Here is an 18,804-nt window from a genome sequence, read left to right on the forward strand (position 1 = left end):
TGTTGTCTGATGGCTTGGCCAGTGTTCAGCACCGGTAATTAATTTTTCCTTCCTGAGCTCCCCTTGCAGGTCTGTTGGAGGAGCTGCTTCCTTCCCCTCAGCCCCAAACTGCAGCAGAGCACCACTGCAAGCTGCTAAACTTCTGTTTGAATGACCTTGGCAACTAAAATAATCTGTTTCTTCCCAATAAGAATGATTTTAGGACTAATTAGGAGCCCACGTTAAATCTCTGGGGCAGTTTTTACCCTCTCTCTCTCTCACAATTTTATTTGGGAATGGATTTGCCTGGATAAGCAAAGCGTGCTGAAGTGCTTGAATGAAAGGTGCTGTAAGATAATGAAGCACAGTCGATAATGAAGCTCCAGTCTTTGAGCCTGGTTCATTCTGTGTGGCAGATCCCTCCCTCCTGCCACAAGTGGCTTCATTCCAGCACCATTCTGGGATGGATCAATATGTTTTTATTGTTAGTTTATCCAGGGTCCCTCAGTGGCTGTAGCCAACCAGGTATCTTTCTTTGTTGCCCTGTCATCTGAGCTGCCTAATTATTTTCTGTTTGCATTTTGGGCACAGTTTCTGACAAGTGCTGCTTGCCATCTGTTGGAGTAGAGAGATCCAGGATGAGTGTCACCGGATTTGCTTTATTCCTGAGGTGGAGTGATGGTCATTCCTGGTAGCAGGACACTGTCCTGGCAGAAGACATGGGCGCGTTGTTAATGCTGTTTTTAGCACTGATGGCAGAAACAGAAGGGAAGGGACAGCACTGTGTGTGCTTTAAAAGCCAGCATGTGATATACTGACTGCCCTGAGTAAATCTGGAAGCTGCAAGTCAGGCTGGGCTCCCTCTGTCCCTCCTTCATTGCCAAAAATAAATACTTGAGAGCAGAGCTGGTGCTTCAGCTGCGTGTGTGGCTGTGACAGGGCCTGTCCCAGAGGAAGGCCAGGGTGGCAGGGCAGGCACCCTGTGCCCGCTGCGGTGCTGAGTGCCCTGGGCTGGCACAGGGTCCCCCACAGTGCCAGGCTCCAAGCGAGCACCAGCAGCAGAGCAGGAGGAGTTGAGTTTTGCAAGTTACCAGATATTTTTGTGAACAATTTCAGACTGAAATTTCAGACAAATGGCCATTTTTAAACAGGGTGAACGTGGTGTTGGAGTTAATAATCCGCTTGCTTGTGGTGCCTGCGGGAGTTAGTGCCCAGCATTGCTGCCCAGAGCCATGCTGGTACAGCCAGAGCTGCCTCCAGCTCTTCCCACTGCTCTCTGAGGCTTTGGAGCAGGGCCTGGAGAGCTCTGGAAGTGAAGGATTTGGACAGTGCTTGCCTACGCTTTTCTTGGTCCTGGCAGCTTCTTAAGCACCAGCAGACTCATGAAAAAAGTCAAAGGAAAATATCTAAAAGCAGCAACGTCAAAAGTTCGCCCCCGGGTGCCTGAGCAGGATTCAGGGCTGATGGATGGGATGATGATAAAAAGCTGTAAAACTTCTGTTCCTCAACTACTACCAGAATATATTTTTCTTTTTGAGAATTAAAGTGCAGCAGAGCCCCAGTAAAACTAAACGGTTTGTCATCAACATTCAGGAAATTTCACAAGCCTCCACGTGGTCCTCCAGGCCACAAGTGCATCTTCATCCCCCACAAGAGCAATTCTTCTATTAAAGCCAAAGTAGTGCCCTACAGTAATAGCCCACTTAAAAGGTCTCATTATTGCAGTTTAACTGGTCATTAGCAGCTGGAATAGACTGAGTTCTTATGGATTATGGTTGAAATAATTACCTGACACTCTGAGCCATTAAAAACAGTTAATGAGTGGAGGGGGAGAAGGTGCTGACATGGACATGGGCACAGCGCTGGCTGGTGGGAGTTCCTCTGTGGGACACCAGGCTGAGATTTGTTGCCTGTGGGATCCAAAGTAATTTAAGCCTGAGGTAAGTTCAGAAGATGATTAAAATAATTGATCTGATGCAAGTTTGACAACATTGTAGCCAATATACAAGTTCTAAAGCATTCATTTTGTGATGTTTTGCTCCAGTTACATTTTTCTTTCTTTTTTAAAAGGGAGAAAGTTAGAGGCTGTGTAATTTCCTGAGGAGGAAGGCGTTTAGGAGCATTGGCTGCTTCTTAGATCCCATGTTCTCTCCTAAACCTTGCCATGTTCTGTATGCTTCCAGTAAAAATGGCATACTGACTTTAGATTGGTAACAGAGGGGGAGTAGCTTGAGGGTGAAATACAGGTGAGCATTTCTCCATCAGGACAAATCCACTGCCAGTCTTGGAGCATCCCATTGGCATGTGCTGTTCTTTGCTTTTGACATGTCTTGTTGGAAGAACCTTTGGAAGCTTCTGGTTGTGGTAGGTGAGAGATGAGCAGGGCCCACTACAGAGGGTGGATTAAAGAAGGTTAGGTGGGAAAATGCCACCTCTTGAACCCTGGGGTTCTTCTGCTCGTGTTTGTGGTGTTGGACCTTTGGGTCTCTGTGACCGGGGCAATACCGGTGTTCCTCCATCAGGAATTCCTGTGGTGGAGCCTCCATCACTTCACGGCAGGTGTCACCCTGGTGGTGTCCCTGGGTTTGTGGCGTGCCCGTGTTGCCTGTTGTGTTGGTGAGTGTCCCCTCAGCGATGGTGCCTGGCGCTGAGCCCTGTCCTTGTCCCGCAGTGCTCCATGCCCGCCTGTGTCACCGCATTCCACGTCACCTGCGCCTTCGACCACAACCTGGACATGCGGACTATCCTTGCAGACAACGATGAGGTGAAGTTCAAGTCCTTCTGCCTCGAGCACAGCACCGGCGCCACCAAGTTGCCCGAGGAGGCACGGACAGAGCCCGACCAAGCCCAGCTGGACTTGGAGAAGGTCACGCTGCGGAAGCAGAAGCTCCAGCAGCTGGAGGAGGACTTCTATGAGCTCGTGAAGCCTTCAGAGGTGGCAGAGAACCTTGACTTAAGTGAATCACTGGTGGACTTTGTCTACCAGTACTGGAAGCTGAAGAGGAAAGCAAACTCCAACAAACCGCTGCTGACACCAAAAACGGATGAAGTGGACAACTTGGCTCAGCAAGAGCAGGATGTTCTCTACCGACGCCTAAAGCTCTTCATGCACCTCAGGCAAGACCTGGAGAGGGTGAGTACAGCTTCTCCTTCAGTGGTGTGCCCGTGTGCTGGCACCCACAGACAGCACAAGCCCTGCTCCCCCTGACTCAGTTTGACTCCCCTTACAGTTTTGTTCTTTCATCTTCATTCAGAAATTCAGAAATTTAGCAGTGCTCGGTGTGTGTACATCATCTCTGCCAAAACACTGACATCAAGTTAGTGTTGGGCACACCCAGGGGTTCAAAAGAACCAGTGTCTGCAGGGAGAGGTGCCTGGGCAGGGCTGGGTGGATGGGAGGCAGGTGATGCTGCAGCTTGTGTCCACTATACCTAAATAGTTTCACAGAATTATCCTGTGTTGCCCCTCAGGTGCTTTGCAGCAGCAAGGCTTGGGAGCACATCGTTATTTACTAACATTAAACATCAAAGATGAGTGAAAGGCAGAGTGAGAGCAGGGCCAGTGGGACTGGGCATCCCCTGCCCTGCTGCAGCCAAAAGTGGGTCAGCTCCTCAGGGAGCTGCTGGCAGAGGCAGAGCCGAGGATGCAGGCACCTGCAGCTCCCAGTGGTGCAGGACATCCTTGAATCCTCCCAGCCAGAGCAGAGGAAGCAGCAGTCTCCACAGCAGCTTTTTGGGTGAGAGGGAGCATTGGTGGAGCAGCAGTGCCCAAGTGATGCCAGAGCTCCCTGGGCTGGGCTTGCTGCCACACCATGCCTGTGGATTTGGCTGTCACGGCTGCATGGAGGGCAGGAGCAGGGATGGGGCAGAGGTGGAGAGGAGGAGTAGCCATGAAGGTGAGAAGCAGCAAGAGGAACAGACACAGGGGAAGAGGAAGCACACACAGAAGCTGGGGTGAGATGGCAGAGAGGGGACAGGTGCAGTGGTGCTGCTGCTGGGGAGGCACGTGGGCGTAGCAGTGGGACAGGGTCAGGCAGGGCAGGGATGCTGAGCTTGGCATGCACACCCCAAGCTCCTTCACTTCCTTTGCTGAATACCCAAGCCCTGCCTGGTCCCCTCTCTCCTGCTCCTGCCAAAGGGGTGAATCCACTGCCCTTTCCCAGGTCCTTGTTAGACCACCTACCCACAGCTTAGGGAGTCTCTAGGAGCAAGGAGGAAGGAAAGCAGGAAAAGAGCATTGTTCTGACCTGGTGGATATGATGCTGTGGTTTCCTGAGCAGGGGCTGAGGGTGCAGTAGGTGACATGGCATTCCCTGGGAGGTGAAGGTGGTGGGGATGCTGCCCCTGCATGTCCCTGAACCCTCTTTTCAGTCTTCTGTGGGTCTGTAGCATGACTGAACCTGTGGGGAGAAGGGCACTGTGGGTGAGCACTGTGTTCATGAACAGGTGGGGGTTCAGCTTTGGACCAGCCTGCCCTGGTCCCCTGCTGCACCCACCTCCTCATCCTGGAGCCCAAGAGCCTTCTTCTGTGTGGAAATAGTTGGATTTGAACCTGTTGGTCTATTTTCTGTGATTCTGTGGGCTTTCATCCCTGTGGTCATCATTGCCATCCCTCTGCCAGTCTGTCCCCTCTTTGTTCCTGCCTTTACTTGCCTCATTTCCATCTCTGTGTTGTTCTGGGCTGGTGCCACCTTTAGTGGGTCTCCAGCAACAGGCTGCATCTGCCTGATCTGAGGTGACAAGTTCAACTCACTTTTTCCCCTCATCTGCTCTACACTGTAAATCTAAACCAGGCTGCTTTGCCTCCTGCTGCTTCCTTTTGTTCCCAGCTTGGCTTTTCCAGCTGCACTGAACCACTGTGCATCCCTGAGTACCATGCTTTGCCCACGGCAGCTTCTCTTTGATTTCTTTGTGTCAAAACTACGTGTTTTACCAGATTTCTCATTTTCCAGAGTTGCCTCCAGGCTTTGTGGGGTGTGCCCATCAGCATTCAGCCTCTGCTTAGCAGCTCCCTGCCAGGTTTCGCTGCCTGTCCCTGGAAGAGCTGTTTGTTTGTTCTGCTTCCAAGAGTGGAACAATAAACACCAGCCAGATCAAAGTCCAGTGCTCAGATGGGTGATGGGGTTTAAATCCATTTGTGGGCAGAGCATCCCAGGTATCTGATCCTGCACCTGCCAGGTCACTGCCACCCTGTTTCACTTGCAAATAATGAGGAATCGCATCAAATTTGGATCAGAGAGGAGCAGCCTGGAAGGCTCTGAAGGCTTTCAAAGGGTGTCCACAGGATGTTATTAAGTATTTTAGCAATTTCAGCAATTAATCTGGCAGAAGTGATTTTGGGGCTGGTGATGGTATAGGGGTCCAGGAATCGGGAAGGCAGAAACAGAGAGCAGATGACATGGGGACAGCCATAGTGATGGTGGTTCTCTTTGTCATTTAATCCCTGACATTTCTGTACTTCACAGTGTTAGCAAATTAAAGCTGTTAACTGGGAATCCTAATACAGCCCCCCCCATTTTATTTTTGGCCTTTTTTAACCCTCTTTGCCTTTTTAAAAAAGTTTTTTCCAAGGACTGGGTGTTTAAAATAACTTTAACAAAAAGCTGTGGTTTCCAGGCTTTCACACCAGCATCTAAACTTGGCTTGGGGAAGCAGCACTGGGTGGTGTTGAGCTGTGTAAGTGTGGATAAATACCAGCAGTCTCTAAGCAAAGCTAAAGTAATGTTTTCTTCCAGGAATATCAAATCATAGAGAAGAGATATGGCCAAACTCTTGAAGAGTCAGGTTGCCAGAAGCAGTTGTTTTCTTCATAAAGAAATAGTTTGATGTTTTCTCCAATCCAGAAAGAAAAAAAGAGAACATAGTAAAATATGCTATAGAACTGCCTGCCTTGTATTTACAGCTGGGGGATTCAACAACAACAACAAAAATAAGAGCAGCTTCTTCTCCTTTTTTTCTAAACATTCCCAAATTGTCCTTAAGTGAGGCAGTACTAGGGGTTGACTGCAGTTGTCCTGCTGCCCTCACAGCCTTTGGTGGCAGATACAAGGTAAGTGTGGGATGATGTCCTGGCTTGCTGTGTCATTGTGAGAGGTGCAGAGGCTCCTGGCCACATTGGGACAGTCCCCCAAGCCTGGAAATATTCTCTGCAGAGAAGGGTGTGAGCATGAGGAGGGGGAGGAATCGAAGACAGCAGGGTCACATGTGAGTGTGGACATCCCCATGTGCATGTTCCTCTGTTCAGGCCACCTCCTCCTTACCTGAATACAGGCAGCTTTGCTCTTTCAGGGTATCAAAAGGCTGAGTAAATGCTGTCAAATCCTGTTAGCTGCCATTAGCATTTTGTGCTGTGCAGCTGAAAGCCTCTGCTTGTTCCAAAAGCCTTGATGTCCATTGTGGCAGCAGTGCCAGAGCCTGGCTCTCCAGCCACCCTTCCGTGGGGCTGGCAAAAGCATGGCACTGAAACTCATCAAGTGCCAGGAGTTGTCAGCAGTAGCTCTGTCATCTTGTGCTGCTGGGGGTGTTTATCAGCAGCAGGGTTTAGCTGCTGCTGCTGCACTGGCTCACGTGAGCAGTTTATATTTTGTGCTTTGCTATTTGTGTTTAGAGCTTCAGATAATCATAGAATGGGTTGGGTTGGAAGGGACCTTAAAAGATCATCTTCTTCCATCCCCACTGCCATGGTTAATGGAAGTTCTTGAACTGGGACAAAATGCACCAGTGATTTGCAGGTAGCTGTGGAGCAAGTGTGAGTAACCATATGGAGGGGCCAGGTTTGAGGTAGGGAGCTGCTCCAGCTGCTGACCTGGTCAGCATCACCAGGGTATTTTGCTGTATTTTCTATGCCTTTTCCTGGTATCTGCTTTAGGGCAGTTGTGTGAGGCTCTGACATCCCCATCCCAGCTCAGTCCCTTCCCTGCGCTGGCTGTGGGAAGAGGGTTTATCCCTCCCTGCAAAAGGTGCAATTAATGTAAGAGAACTGATGCATTGACTGCAGCAGCACCAAGATGCTTCCTCAAATTTGGCATTTTTTTGTGCAGGTGGCTGTGTCAGGTGTGAACAGGACATGTGCCTGATGCAGCTGCTGGGCCAAGGACTCAGCACAGTGCTCAGATGGTTGGTGCTGGCCCTTTCCATGACTGTGTTGTAATGCTCCTTCTACAGCATCTTCCTTTCCAGCCTTCCCTGCCCACCGTGGGGTGCTGGCTCTTGGAGCCAGGACAGAGGTGTTTGGGCTTGGAATTATTCACTGCATGGTTTTTCCCATAGGTACCCCACAGTTTGGATCAGGAGCCCTCACTGGCTCATCCAAAGGGCCATGGTAGGAGTGCAGCACAGGTGATGGTGAGGTGAAAAGGATGGAATCCCAGGGAGTGGGGATTTCCCCAGGCAGCAGGAGCAGCAACACAGCTTGAGGGGACCTGCTTTGACCCTGCCTAAACCAGACACTGTTTCTTGTGTTTCCGTAGGTTAGAAATCTCTGCTACATGGTGACAAGACGGGAGAAAATGAAACACACCATTTGTAAACTGCAGGAGCAGATCTTCCATCTCCAGATGAAGCTTATTGAGAAAGATCTTTACCCAGGTCAGTACCACAAAAGTTGTTCTCACAGACACTTCCCACTGAAGCAAAATTGTGTGACAGAGAAGCCAGAGCTGCCCCCTCCCCTGATATGTTATTTTGGCATGGTTCATATATTGACTCAGAAACACTCAATAAAGCCAGACTCGGGCTGACTGGAGTGCTGGAGCTATTTATTTTCACAGATCCCTCTTGATCCTCCCCTTCCCAGAAATTAGCAGGACCAAGCATTTGTTTAGGTGGGGATGCTCAGACAGTATTTGGTGACTTTTGTGAGCTGGGACTGCTTGGGAGGAGGTGGCACATCCTGGGCATGGGCTGCTCTGCAGCTGGCTCCCTGGCACAGGGTGGAAGCCCTGCTTCAGGCTCTTTGCAGATGCCTTTGAGCATTCTGTCAAGAATCAAGGGTTAAGCTGCTGGTGGGGAGTCTGTTGCTCCAGGAGACCAGCTCCTTTAGCTCTGGCCAGCTGCAGCTCCCCACTTCACATACCCCTTACTGGAGATCATGCTGCTGACTGCAAAGCCTCTGCCAACTTTTATTAAGGAGCTGAAATAAAGCTGGTTTCCTTTTGTCCTACTTTTTTTTCCTTTTGCACAAGCAGTGCTGGAGCCCACAGCTCCTTCTCCCTCCTCCTTCTCCTGCTCTGCCTCCGGTGGCAGGGCAGACCAGACCCCGTGGCTGCAGAACAGTTTTTCCAGCAGCAGCATCTGGTGCTTTGGCAGCTGCTTCCGACGGTTGTTGTGTTTGTGGCTTTGGAGTTGTGTTTGAAGCCATCACATGGTTGGGGTTTCTTCAGGAACTGTCTGGGCTGAGCTTTCCTTGACAAAAGTCTCCTTTGACTGAAGTTTTGGAGGCTGAGGAACGTGTATGCTGAGATGTCTGTGACTCAGGCCCATGCAAATTCCTCTTGGTAGCCAAGGCCAGGCAGCGATGGGGCGCAGGAGGGCTGGGGCCCCAGGGTGTGCTCTGGGGTGATGTGGGTCCTGTAAATCCCAGTCCCTGTCGTACTCTGTGTTGCTCTGCATGTCCTTACTGGACCAGAGGTACAGCTCAGCAGCCTGAACACACACAAATGGTATTTCCACCGACTGGGGACCCCACACTGCACATCCATTCCCTAGCACCCAGGGCATAATGTGCACATTATTCCTGAGCTGGACCCCCACCTCACCACCCTAGTCAGCAGCATCCCTGCCAGGAGCACCACCTGCCATGTGCTGTCACTGCCAGCTTCTGTGGGTTTTGGAGGCATCATAGGGGACTTCAGGATGATCTCTAGTTCAGCTGGGCAAACCCAGCCCAGCATTTGCAGCTCTCAGAAGGAGATAGGCACAGGGTAGTTTGCCAGGAAGGGGTTTTAAAGCTCTCCTCACTTGCAGACAAGGTGTTAGATAGCTGGAAATGCCCTTGGGGACCTGTGTTCCCCAAAATGCCTTGGGGGTACATGCCCAACCCTCTCTCTGATGCTGTAGTGGGATGGGAGCCAGAAGTTCCTCCCAGGGAGAGCGGGAGCAAGTGAGCAGGGAGCCTCACCAGTGGGGTGCAGATGCCAGCCAGGGATGGGGAGCTGTGTTGAGGTTCTGCTGATGATGTTTTGGGGTTGTCTGCATTGCCCAGTGTCAGTACTGTGCGATTGCCCTTCCCCAAAATGTTATGGGAGTACTTGAGAAAAGCATGGCTGCCCATGATGTTTGTTCTGCCCACAGGTGAGTGATCAGAGACAAACCCACAGTGGGAGGGTGGCTTCGGTGGGGATTGGTGTGCAGGGATCACTTCAGACCTTGTGATGCAGATGCTCTTCTCTCCTGCCCTACCTGGCTGGTATTTGCACTTTTCCACTCTGAAGCAACTGAGCTGAGCTGCTTGTCTCTGCCAGGATGGACTTACTGGTTCAGCCTGAGCAGGGACTGACTGCTTCCTCTGGGACCCAGCTCCCATGAGTCCCTGCTGCCAGGGAAACAGCTCCAGGAATTTGGTCCTGGGATCTCCAGGTGGTTTGGGCATCTGGGTCCTTCCCATGGCAGGGGGACATTAGGGACCCGAGTGCATTTTGGCATCAGTCTGTAAATGTCCTGAGCTCAGGAGGAGTTCCCTTGCCAAGACCACACCAGGAGCTGCAGATACTCAGCATCCAGTAGAACCAAAGCTTTGGATAACTCACTTTGCTGCCTTTTCCAGCATTACAAAACACTTACTAGTTTGGAAGAGGGGAAAGGTTCCGTTAGCATCCTCCCCCACAGCTCCTGACCAGGACGCTCTCCATACCTGGGGTTCCTGGAGAAAGGAAGAAGTCTCCATTATTTCACCAGGATGAGGGCAGTTTTTAGCTGCTGTTACAGTAGCCATCGACTGAGGTCTGTTGGGGTTGTTCCAAAGATGGTTTTGGCACAAAGATTTTTTTGGACCAGCTCCCACACAATACTCAGAACAGGAGTGGTTTATTTTTCCCGCTGTCAAATGATCATTTAAGCAGGAGATTCTTAATAAAATCAGTGAGAACTTCCCATGTAAAATGAACCTTCCACTCTTCCTTGTATTTTTCTTGCACTGAGTGGAAAGTAAACACTGTCTGGCTTTGAAACACGGCTACTATTTTGACAGGTTCCTCTTCAAAAAGTGCTGCTCGGGTTCCTCTTTAGCCCCGTTGTGCTGTCTAAACAAAGTTAGATTTTGATTTTGTAAGCGAAGTGAAAAATGTGTCTGCCTTCCTCCCATTACTTGGCAGGAACGTAGCAAATACCAAATTTGCTTTTGCATTTCTTTCTTTCTGTAAGTCCTTTGGTCAGGAGGGGTTCCTGGCTAGCAACTCCAGGACTGTAAATCCTCTGTGAATTCAGACTCAGGCAGGTGCAATGCAAATTCCCTCCCCTGTTCACCCAGTACATTTCCACTGCTGCTGCAGGGGAAGAGCTGAGGTTATTCCCTCTGACCCGTCTACCCCATGGCCTCTCTGCTGAGGATTTGCTGTTGGCTGACACAATAAACTGATTTCTTCCTTAAGATCATTGTTTAGCCTATGGGCCAGACTCTGAAAAACTGCCTGTCTTGCCTCCATTTCCATGAGCCACCCACATTTTGGTTTAAGGGCAGTATCCTTCCCTCTCTGAAAATTAACAGAAGTTTTAGCACGGACTTCTGGGGGAGAATGGCCTAACAGAGTAAGTAAAAACTGCTGCAAGTATTTTACTTGGCAATACAAGTGGTACTTTTATAGGGTATTTGTCCTGTTTACCCAAGTGGAATAAATCCAGTAGATGTTCAAAGCCATTTAGGAAATGCTAATTTTTAGCTGAATGTCTGTATAGCTCCTTACCTTTAGATTCCTACATTTTCATAGGCAGTCCTGGTCATCCTTCCTGCTTCATTTACCTCTATCACTTTGGGGTTTTTTTCACTCCTGCACAGTTTTGTCAAAGGGTCACATCAAGGCTGGCTTTAAAACTGCTGGTACCTTTGCTCTGTCAGTGTGGCTGTGCAGCTGAATCCCTTCTGGAGATGCTCTTGTTGGTGATGGGTGACACAGCACCAGGTTTGTAGGTGACCATGGCTCCTGCAAGGTGTCTGAGCAGGATTTGGGGTTACTCCCTAGTGGGTCCTCACTCCAAAGTCCTGGTCCAGGTCTGTGGCTGTAGAGTCTCCAGCAAGTCACCTGCCTTCAGTGGGGCTGCTCCTGTGACCACTCCTCTCCAAGGCTAAAATCTCCTTTTTTATAATCTACAGGATTAAAATGTCCTTAACATGTAGAAACCTTAGCTTGCAGCTGGCCAAGGAATGGCCCTTGTTCTCCCTTTGGCTTGGAGTTGTTTGCAGGTCTGCTCCAGGTCTGCAGTGCAGGGGTGTGCCCCTGGGGAACTCGCTCACTGCAGCATCCCTGATGCCTCGTCTCACACGGCGTTTTCCTTTCTTTCTAAAAAATGCCAGAACAAACTGGGAAGAAGACAAAGGGTAAGAAAAGTGACCCAAGAAGGAAAGGAAGAGATGGTAGAAAAAATAGTCCTGAGAAGACAGAGAAAAGGAAATCGGTCAACGAAACTGTTTTGGGACAACTGGGTAAGTCTGATTTTATGGCGCAGAGTTGACCCGCGATGCCGGAGGCTCCCTGTTTTGGGGAGCAGGGTTAAGAGTCCCAGCCCATGATCCCTCCTGCACGTAACACGGTGGAGTTACACTTTCCATCTCTCCTTTGTGGGAATCAGCCTGAATTATCCAGGTCCTGCTAGAGAGACTGGCTCAGAAGCATGCTCACTGGCAGGGTAGGGGATTTAAAATTCCCCCGTGTAGCTCCAGGATTGGAGTTACAAAACCTGTGATGTGCTGCTGGAGCGGGATTTCACTTTCAGATGATAAAATCAGACTTACCCACCCCATGGCAGGGCTGCTCCCCTGTGCCTTCTGTGCTGTGCAGTGGTGGTGAGTACAGCACGTGGGCTGTGAGGTTTCGTGTACCATCCATGGTAGATATGGCCATGCTGGTTGTGCCAGTGGTGCAGAAACATCCAGGAGTCGGGCACAAAGTGCATCCATCTCTTGATTTGCTCAGGGGGTGAGGAGCCTGGCTCTACAGATGCTTCAGCCATCTCCAGCAGGTCCCCGTCGCCTACAGCAGCAGGCAGGGCTGGGGGAAGAAAAAGAAACAGAACAAAAAGGTTGTTTTGGACAAGGTCCTTGACAACTGCATATGGTTTTTACATGGAATTGGGTTGTTGCTTGACTTCCTCTGGTGCTGCCACCTCCACCAGCAGAGGCATCAAGGCATCAATACATCAAGGAGGTGATGAGTTCACGTGTGCCTAGCTGCCAGGGCGCAGGGGAGCACTGGTCCTTTGAGGCTCTCGGGCAGTCTGGAGATGCTCTAAAACCCTCCAGGGGGTACAGAGCATTTCTGCGGGAGATCTGGTGGTCTGGACCACCCTGCCTTCCACTGTTTTGCACATTTGCTCACCTGCTGCTTTCTGGTCATCTCAGAGCTGTTGGACCTTTGGAAATGGGGCTTTTGCACTCATTCTGTCTTTGCTAAAGAAGTTTTGGATTTGCTGGGGCAAATTCCAGCAAACAGTGGAGGCTGGAGAATCTCAGAGGAAACTGCATGGCTATGGACTTGGGAAACTAGGCAACCTGACCCAAAGCTTCACCAAGGTCTTGTTACCTCCTGCATTTTGTGAAGGGTTTGAAGCATCCCTTGGGGCTGCTGTCCTCAGAGCAGGGCTGGGGAAGGTGAACTGGGCAGTCCCCTTGCCCACAGAACTTGGGCTTTTTGGTGTTTGGGTACCACACAATGGCCAAAGTTCATCCTTGCTCCTGCTTCACCTTCCCTGCTCAGAGTGGGGTGCTGTCTTCTCCGGAAAGGCTGTGGTGAGTTGCAGGAGGTGCAGGGTCACAGCCTGTGTTGCTGCTCATCGGTGGGGGTGATGTAAGGCTAACACTGCTACCAGCAAACACTGTGGGCATGAGTCACCCTGCCTGAGCCACTGCTCTTTCCCTCTCTTTTGCTAGACTGACTGTTTCAAAGGAAAGCTCTTCCTGAAATCCAGATTTAAATCTCATTTTTCCTTCATCCATAAAACCAACTCAAATGTTGAACCTGTGGGTTTCTGTTTCAGAGATTAAAACTGCCTGTGCCTGTGTAGGTGTGCACCTTCCCATTGCTAATTGGACCCAATTAGCCCAGCCCACAGTGCTCACTCTTGCTCTCAGTGATCATTATCAGGAAGTTTTTCAGCTTTTTCCATTCCAGCCTTCATCCTGCTCCTCTTCTTCAGTTTCCATGCCTTCTGAGATGTTCTCTGACCTGCAGATGTAGCAGTGGTCCCATCACCATGCTGGCTGATTAGCTCTGAGGGTGGCCTTGCAGCAGCTGCTTCCTGAGGAACCTGTCATCCCCTGTCTGGGCACAAGTCCTGCTCTGTCACCATATTTTTTAACTTAACACTTCAATTGTTTGTCTTCCACCTTTGCATGAGAATGTTTCCACCTGTGCTGGGGTGTGTCATTCCTTATCATCTTCACTGAAGAAGGAAGAATCTTGGTTTGGATTCAGGGAGGTTTGTGGAGAGTTAGATGTGAGGGAGTGCTCGGGTTGTTGTGCTGTGACCCCAGTGAACCCCAAGTTCAGCACCAGTGCTGGGGTGAACCCTGCTCCGTGTCCGGTGTGGTGCATTGCAGTTGGTCTTTCGAGTGTTTCTCCAGTGCCAGGGAGTTTTGGTGGAGTGGGTGATGGTGATAGAGGGCAACATGGCTGTTCCTGTTCCTGGCTTCTGAGGCAATCTTCCACTCTTGTTTTTCCCAGGCTTGTCAACCTCCTTCCCCATCGATGGGACCTTCTTCAACAGCTGGTTGGCACAGTCAGTGCAGATCACAGCGGAGAACATGGCGATGAGCGAGTGGTCACTCAACAACGCCCACCATGAGGCCAGCACCCCTGGCCTCTCCGAGGAGCTCCTCCAGGATGAGGAGACTTTGCTGAGCTTCATGATGGACCATTCCCTCAGGTCCCCATTCAGGCAGAGCGAGACCACAAAGAAAGTGAAAAGCAGAACGAGAACGAACACTAAGAAAAAGCTGCCAAGGAGCAGCCCCTCTGCAGTGGGTGGGGGCCACCCGGAGGGCTCGGAGCCCTGGACTAACAATGCCAGCAACTTGTCAGATGATCCCGCCAAGCCCTTCGCTCTGGATTCCAGACCGAGCAAGTCGGAAAAAGGGGCAGCAAAGCTTCCCACCGACCGCAAAGGGACGGGCGAGGCCAAAAGGGTGGCCAGGAAGGGCTCTCTCCAGAAAGCCAGCGAGCCTCATGCCCCTGCTGGGACACGGGGCTGCGTCAGCCAGGAGGAGGAGGAGGAGGAGACGCCGCGCTGCGCTCAGACGGAGCCCAGCCCCGCGGCCAAAGTGCCTGACTCCATAGGTAGCCCCAAAACCATCGTGCGGTTCAAATTACCAAAGGAGAGCCGGGGGGCGCGGCGGTCGCAGCCCCCCAAGGCCGAGGGTACTGGCGGAGCTCCCTTGCGTCGCTTCGACGCCGACACGGACGGATACTTCTCCGACGCCGAGATGAGCGACTCGGACGGGGAGTCCCGCGGCGGCCGCGCGCAGCGGGGCCAGCTGGACGCGGCCGGCGAGGACATCGTCAGGATGAGCATCCTGGCGTCCTAACTGCTCCGACCACGCCGGCTCGATGAGGCCTCAACCCAGTTCCAACTGCCATGTCCAATTTCTGCCTGGTGTCACGGCGAGGGGGGTTTTTAATATGTGTATATAGTTGGAAATTCGGCACTGTTGTCTTTCTCTTCTCGATACGCCTGAGATACAGCTTCAGCTTCACCGACATCGACGACTGTGACAGCAGTGGTCCTTCCCCGGCTCCCTGCCAGACCCCACTTCCTGGGAACGTGAGCCGGCACCCGCCAGGACCGATGTCGAGGGTGCTGAGAGGGTGGAGGGTGCCGGTACCCGTGCTTTCTGCAGGGATGACAGTTCAATTAATGGGCATTATTTAATGAGGGGCAGATTTCTGCCTGGGACGGTTGCCCTCAGAGCAGGGAGCGAGGAGAGGGTCCGGCAGTGGCCAGCTGTGGGAGGGGAAATTCCCACCTGTGTGTGCGGAGAGAAGGAAATAAGCGTTTCTAAAATAAATAATGACTAAAGCACAAAAGCTTGTTGGAGGAAAACGCTTGGGGTGGTAGAGAGCAATGTTACATTTCTATTTTTAGGGAAAAAAACCTCTTGGTCATTATTTTTCCCCTCACCTTTCCATCTGGTTGGGATCCGTCCAGGGGCCAGGATGCAAAAGTCCTCCCTGTCCATGCCCCTGGTGAGGTTCTTAGAAACACTGAAGTGATTTACTCAGGTGACTGGATGAGCAAGTGGAAAATGGAAATGTGGGGCAGGATGGAGGAGGAAAGCATCCTTTAAAACCACCATGGGGAGTCAGGGTTGCTTCCCTCCAATGCTGCCATGGTCCCACCATGCCAGGGCAGCACATTTGAAAATGTCCCCCTTACAAACCAAAACCATGGCCCCAAGGCCAAATGTGCCGTCACTGAGGGGAAATGGCAACCCTTGCCACCACTATTATGTTTTCCTTCTAAATGCTACAATGGAAATGGTGAATTTATTCCTCTCCATCCTTTGTTTTGTTTTTTACCTTAAATCCTGGTTACAAGCTGTTGACTCGTTGTGGAGGGGTGATTCACAGAAGCTGACATTATAAATATTACAATAATTTAATGCATAAAATGTCCCCAATAAGCCTTAAATGTTGTTTAAAAGCCCATGTTACCTATAAGTCAGGCGAATTTCCATGTTTGCACTTAATTGCACCATTACTTCGGTTTTGGCTTCAAAGGTCACAGTTAAGTCATGCTACGTGTTTTATTGGAGTGACCCCAGTGTGAGCTCAGGGAACAAAAAAAAAAAAAGGAATTCACTGAAACTTTTGTTGTTGTTGTTTTTTAAAAATAAAAAATGTTTTAAAAAAACTAAAAAAAAAAAAAATAAAACCAACCCAAACCTGGGACACTTCTGCAACCGGTTAAACCCATCACTAAACAAAAAAACCTTGCAATTGTCAAACCAATCAGTCAAAGAATTTTGTGGATGCCAAAGAAATATTTTGACAGTCAAGCAGCACAGCCAGAAACCGGAAACTTGTCATTATGAAAAAAAATTGGAAGTTATTTAGCAACCAAGGACTAAAGACACACTCATACCACACTGCTGCGGCGTTAGGTTCCAAGCTTGCTCCGAGGGATGCTGCTGCTCCGAGACCGCATCCTGCCATTTTGGTTTCCAATGCTTTTTGCTCATTTCACTGTGAGCTTTCTTTTTGAAACTCTGAGACTATTCCGATTGATGTTTTAGAGTAGATCATCATCTTTATCAGCCTTCCAAAGTCCTTATTATTGATAAAATTGCAGCAAAGATCAGCGATGACAGCCCAGCTGATCCCAGACACGGCGACCGGTGGGGGCTGCGGGTGGGATGCCCAGCCCTGCCTAAGCCCAACACTCACCTGGCTGAGACTGACCGTGCCTGGGAAGGAATCTTCCTCACATGGGAAAAATGTGACACAAGTTATTAGTGGGGAAAAACAAAAAGAAAACAAAAAAAAACAGCAAAATACCAACAGAACAGGAATTACCTTTGTTATAAATTAGCATAATCCATTGAGGTTGGAAATGAAAATCTGCTCATTAATTAAGGCTCAGTATGTTCAGATAATGTTAAATACAGTAAATAGGACTTAGTTTATCTTATCAGGCTTGCTAGCTTTAGCTCCAGTATCCTAGTATACGAGTCATAACAATAATCAATATGCTGCCTTTTAATGAATCTTGCTTCCGTGTGCTTCACTCAATTATGGTTAAAAAAAAAGCAATCCACAAATTTCACTGTACACAGTTCCATTCATCAGCTTCTGCACTACTTGTCTTCTCAGTACAGGAAAGCAAAAATGGGGAAACTTTAAAGAACAACCAACCTGGCACCTCCAACACTGGGCAATAGCACAGTTTGAAACACTCCCAAAACATCAGGCATCATGTTTTGCCATCAGGAGAGGGGGGGAAAAGCTAAGCAAGCTGGTGGGGTGCAGGAGAAGAATGGGATGGCAGGAATAGAGAGGAGGAAAAGGGCTCTGGTGAGCTTTGGGGCTGAGCAAGGGCTGGACCATGGCAGGATGGCTGCAGCCACCCCAGAGCATCCCCTGCCTGGAGTGTCCTGGGAGCAGGGGAGTCTGGTGTTCTGGAGAGAAAATGCACAAGGAAAATATTTTTGATGTTAATGTAAATGTATTTTGAAATGAATAGAAAGAGGAGAAAAAAAGGTTTATTTTAGTACAGAAATGTTATCTTTTAAGATGTATAAACTGCAGGAATTGACATTTGCACTGTAAGAGCACCTGTTTCCTTGGAGAAGCAGCCGCTGTTGAGATGAGGATGCAGAAAGCATCATTCCCTGATGGAGCACAGCCCCTCACCAGCCCCAACCCTGATGGCTGACGGAGTTTCCCCAGGACAGCTCCCATTCCACACTCCCATTTTCCCCACACCCATCTTTTGATTTTTTTTGTTTTTCTTTTTTCTTTTCTTTTTTTTTTTTTCCCACTTGCACCTGTTTTATGGGGTTAGGATGCCTGCTGTCCCATGGAGCTCGTCCCAAGGTTGGATGCAGAATGGAGCCAGGATGGATGCAGGCTGCAGGAAGATGCTGCTACAGGGCAGGGCATGAGGTTTGGTTGTTCTTTAAGGAAATCCCCTGCAGTTTGCACCATTCCACATTCAAAACAACCCACTACACATCAGTTACAGGAAACGATATGAATGTCGCAGGAGGAGAAACCCTTCTGTTTTCTTTGTTTCAAAGAACGTGATGTGCCATTTGTTAATACAAAAGAGAAATATTGAAAATATATTGAAAAGAGCAATTTTAAATTATTTTTGGCTTATGTTGCAATATTTATTTTCTTGTATTAGAAATTCCTTTGTAGAGAAAAAATGTATTTTTCATTAATGCAAAAACCTATTTCTCCTTTTTGTACATTTTCCATGTTAGTTAATCCTTAAAGCAATATAATGTTATCAAACTCGTTCTGTGTGAGACTGTATTATGCATGCTATTTGTGTTGCCTTGGAATAGCTCTGTCTGCCATTATTTTCATCCTGTTTAGATACAGTGTATGCTTTAATACACATTGGGACCATGGCCCATTGCTTATGAAAAGAAACCCCTTTGCATTCCTCAATGTGTTGGCTAATGCAGTCAATAAAGCAGTGTTTTCTGTGTACCTCGTGTTGGTGTGGTGAGCATGGTCACACAGAGCAAGCTCATCCCAGGGATGCAGCTCTGTGGGGATGCAGGGCTGGTCCAGCCCTGCTGATGCAGCCACTCTGCCTGTGAGTAGCACATTTTTGAACTTTCATTGCATTTCCATTGCCAGATCTTAGCCCGCTCTTGGGAAAACAGCTGGAGACGTTTGTAACAGCTGGAAGGGCAAGCCCAAGCAAGAGGATGTTCACAGAGTTCCCCATGCCTGAAAGTTCCTGTAATTCAAGGTAGCCCCCTTTCTGGTGGAGATTTAAGTCTTGTTTTGCAGACTTGGAGCAAAGCCCACAGAGGAAGTCCTGCTGCGAGACAGGATGCTCAGAGGAACAGCTTCTTGCACCAGGAGCTGGTTTAACAGGCAGGGAAACACACTGCTAGATCTGCTATTCATGGGAGCAAAAGCAAGCTGTGAAATCCAAAGTACTC

The 18,804-nt window shown here is 49.5% G+C and overlaps 1 protein-coding gene across 1 annotated transcript in view; it reads left to right on the plus strand.

The window, feature by feature from the left end:
• The window catches only part of JADE2 (jade family PHD finger 2), a 72,237-nt gene extending 53,897 nt beyond the window's left edge, over positions 1-18,340 (plus strand). Inside the window, 4 exon segments of the mRNA XM_041481831.1 lie at positions 2,651-3,112; positions 7,448-7,565; positions 11,485-11,613; positions 13,850-18,340. Coding sequence (XP_041337765.1) covers positions 2,651-3,112; positions 7,448-7,565; positions 11,485-11,613; positions 13,850-14,709 — 1,569 coding nt within the window. The 3' untranslated portion in view covers positions 14,710-18,340.
• Positions 18,341-18,804: the final 464 nt, after the last annotated feature.

This window comes from Pyrgilauda ruficollis, unplaced genomic scaffold (assembly GCF_017590135.1).
Source record: "Pyrgilauda ruficollis isolate IOZ18807 unplaced genomic scaffold, ASM1759013v1 scaffold57, whole genome shotgun sequence".
Lineage (NCBI taxonomy): Eukaryota > Metazoa > Chordata > Aves > Passeriformes > Passeridae > Pyrgilauda > Pyrgilauda ruficollis.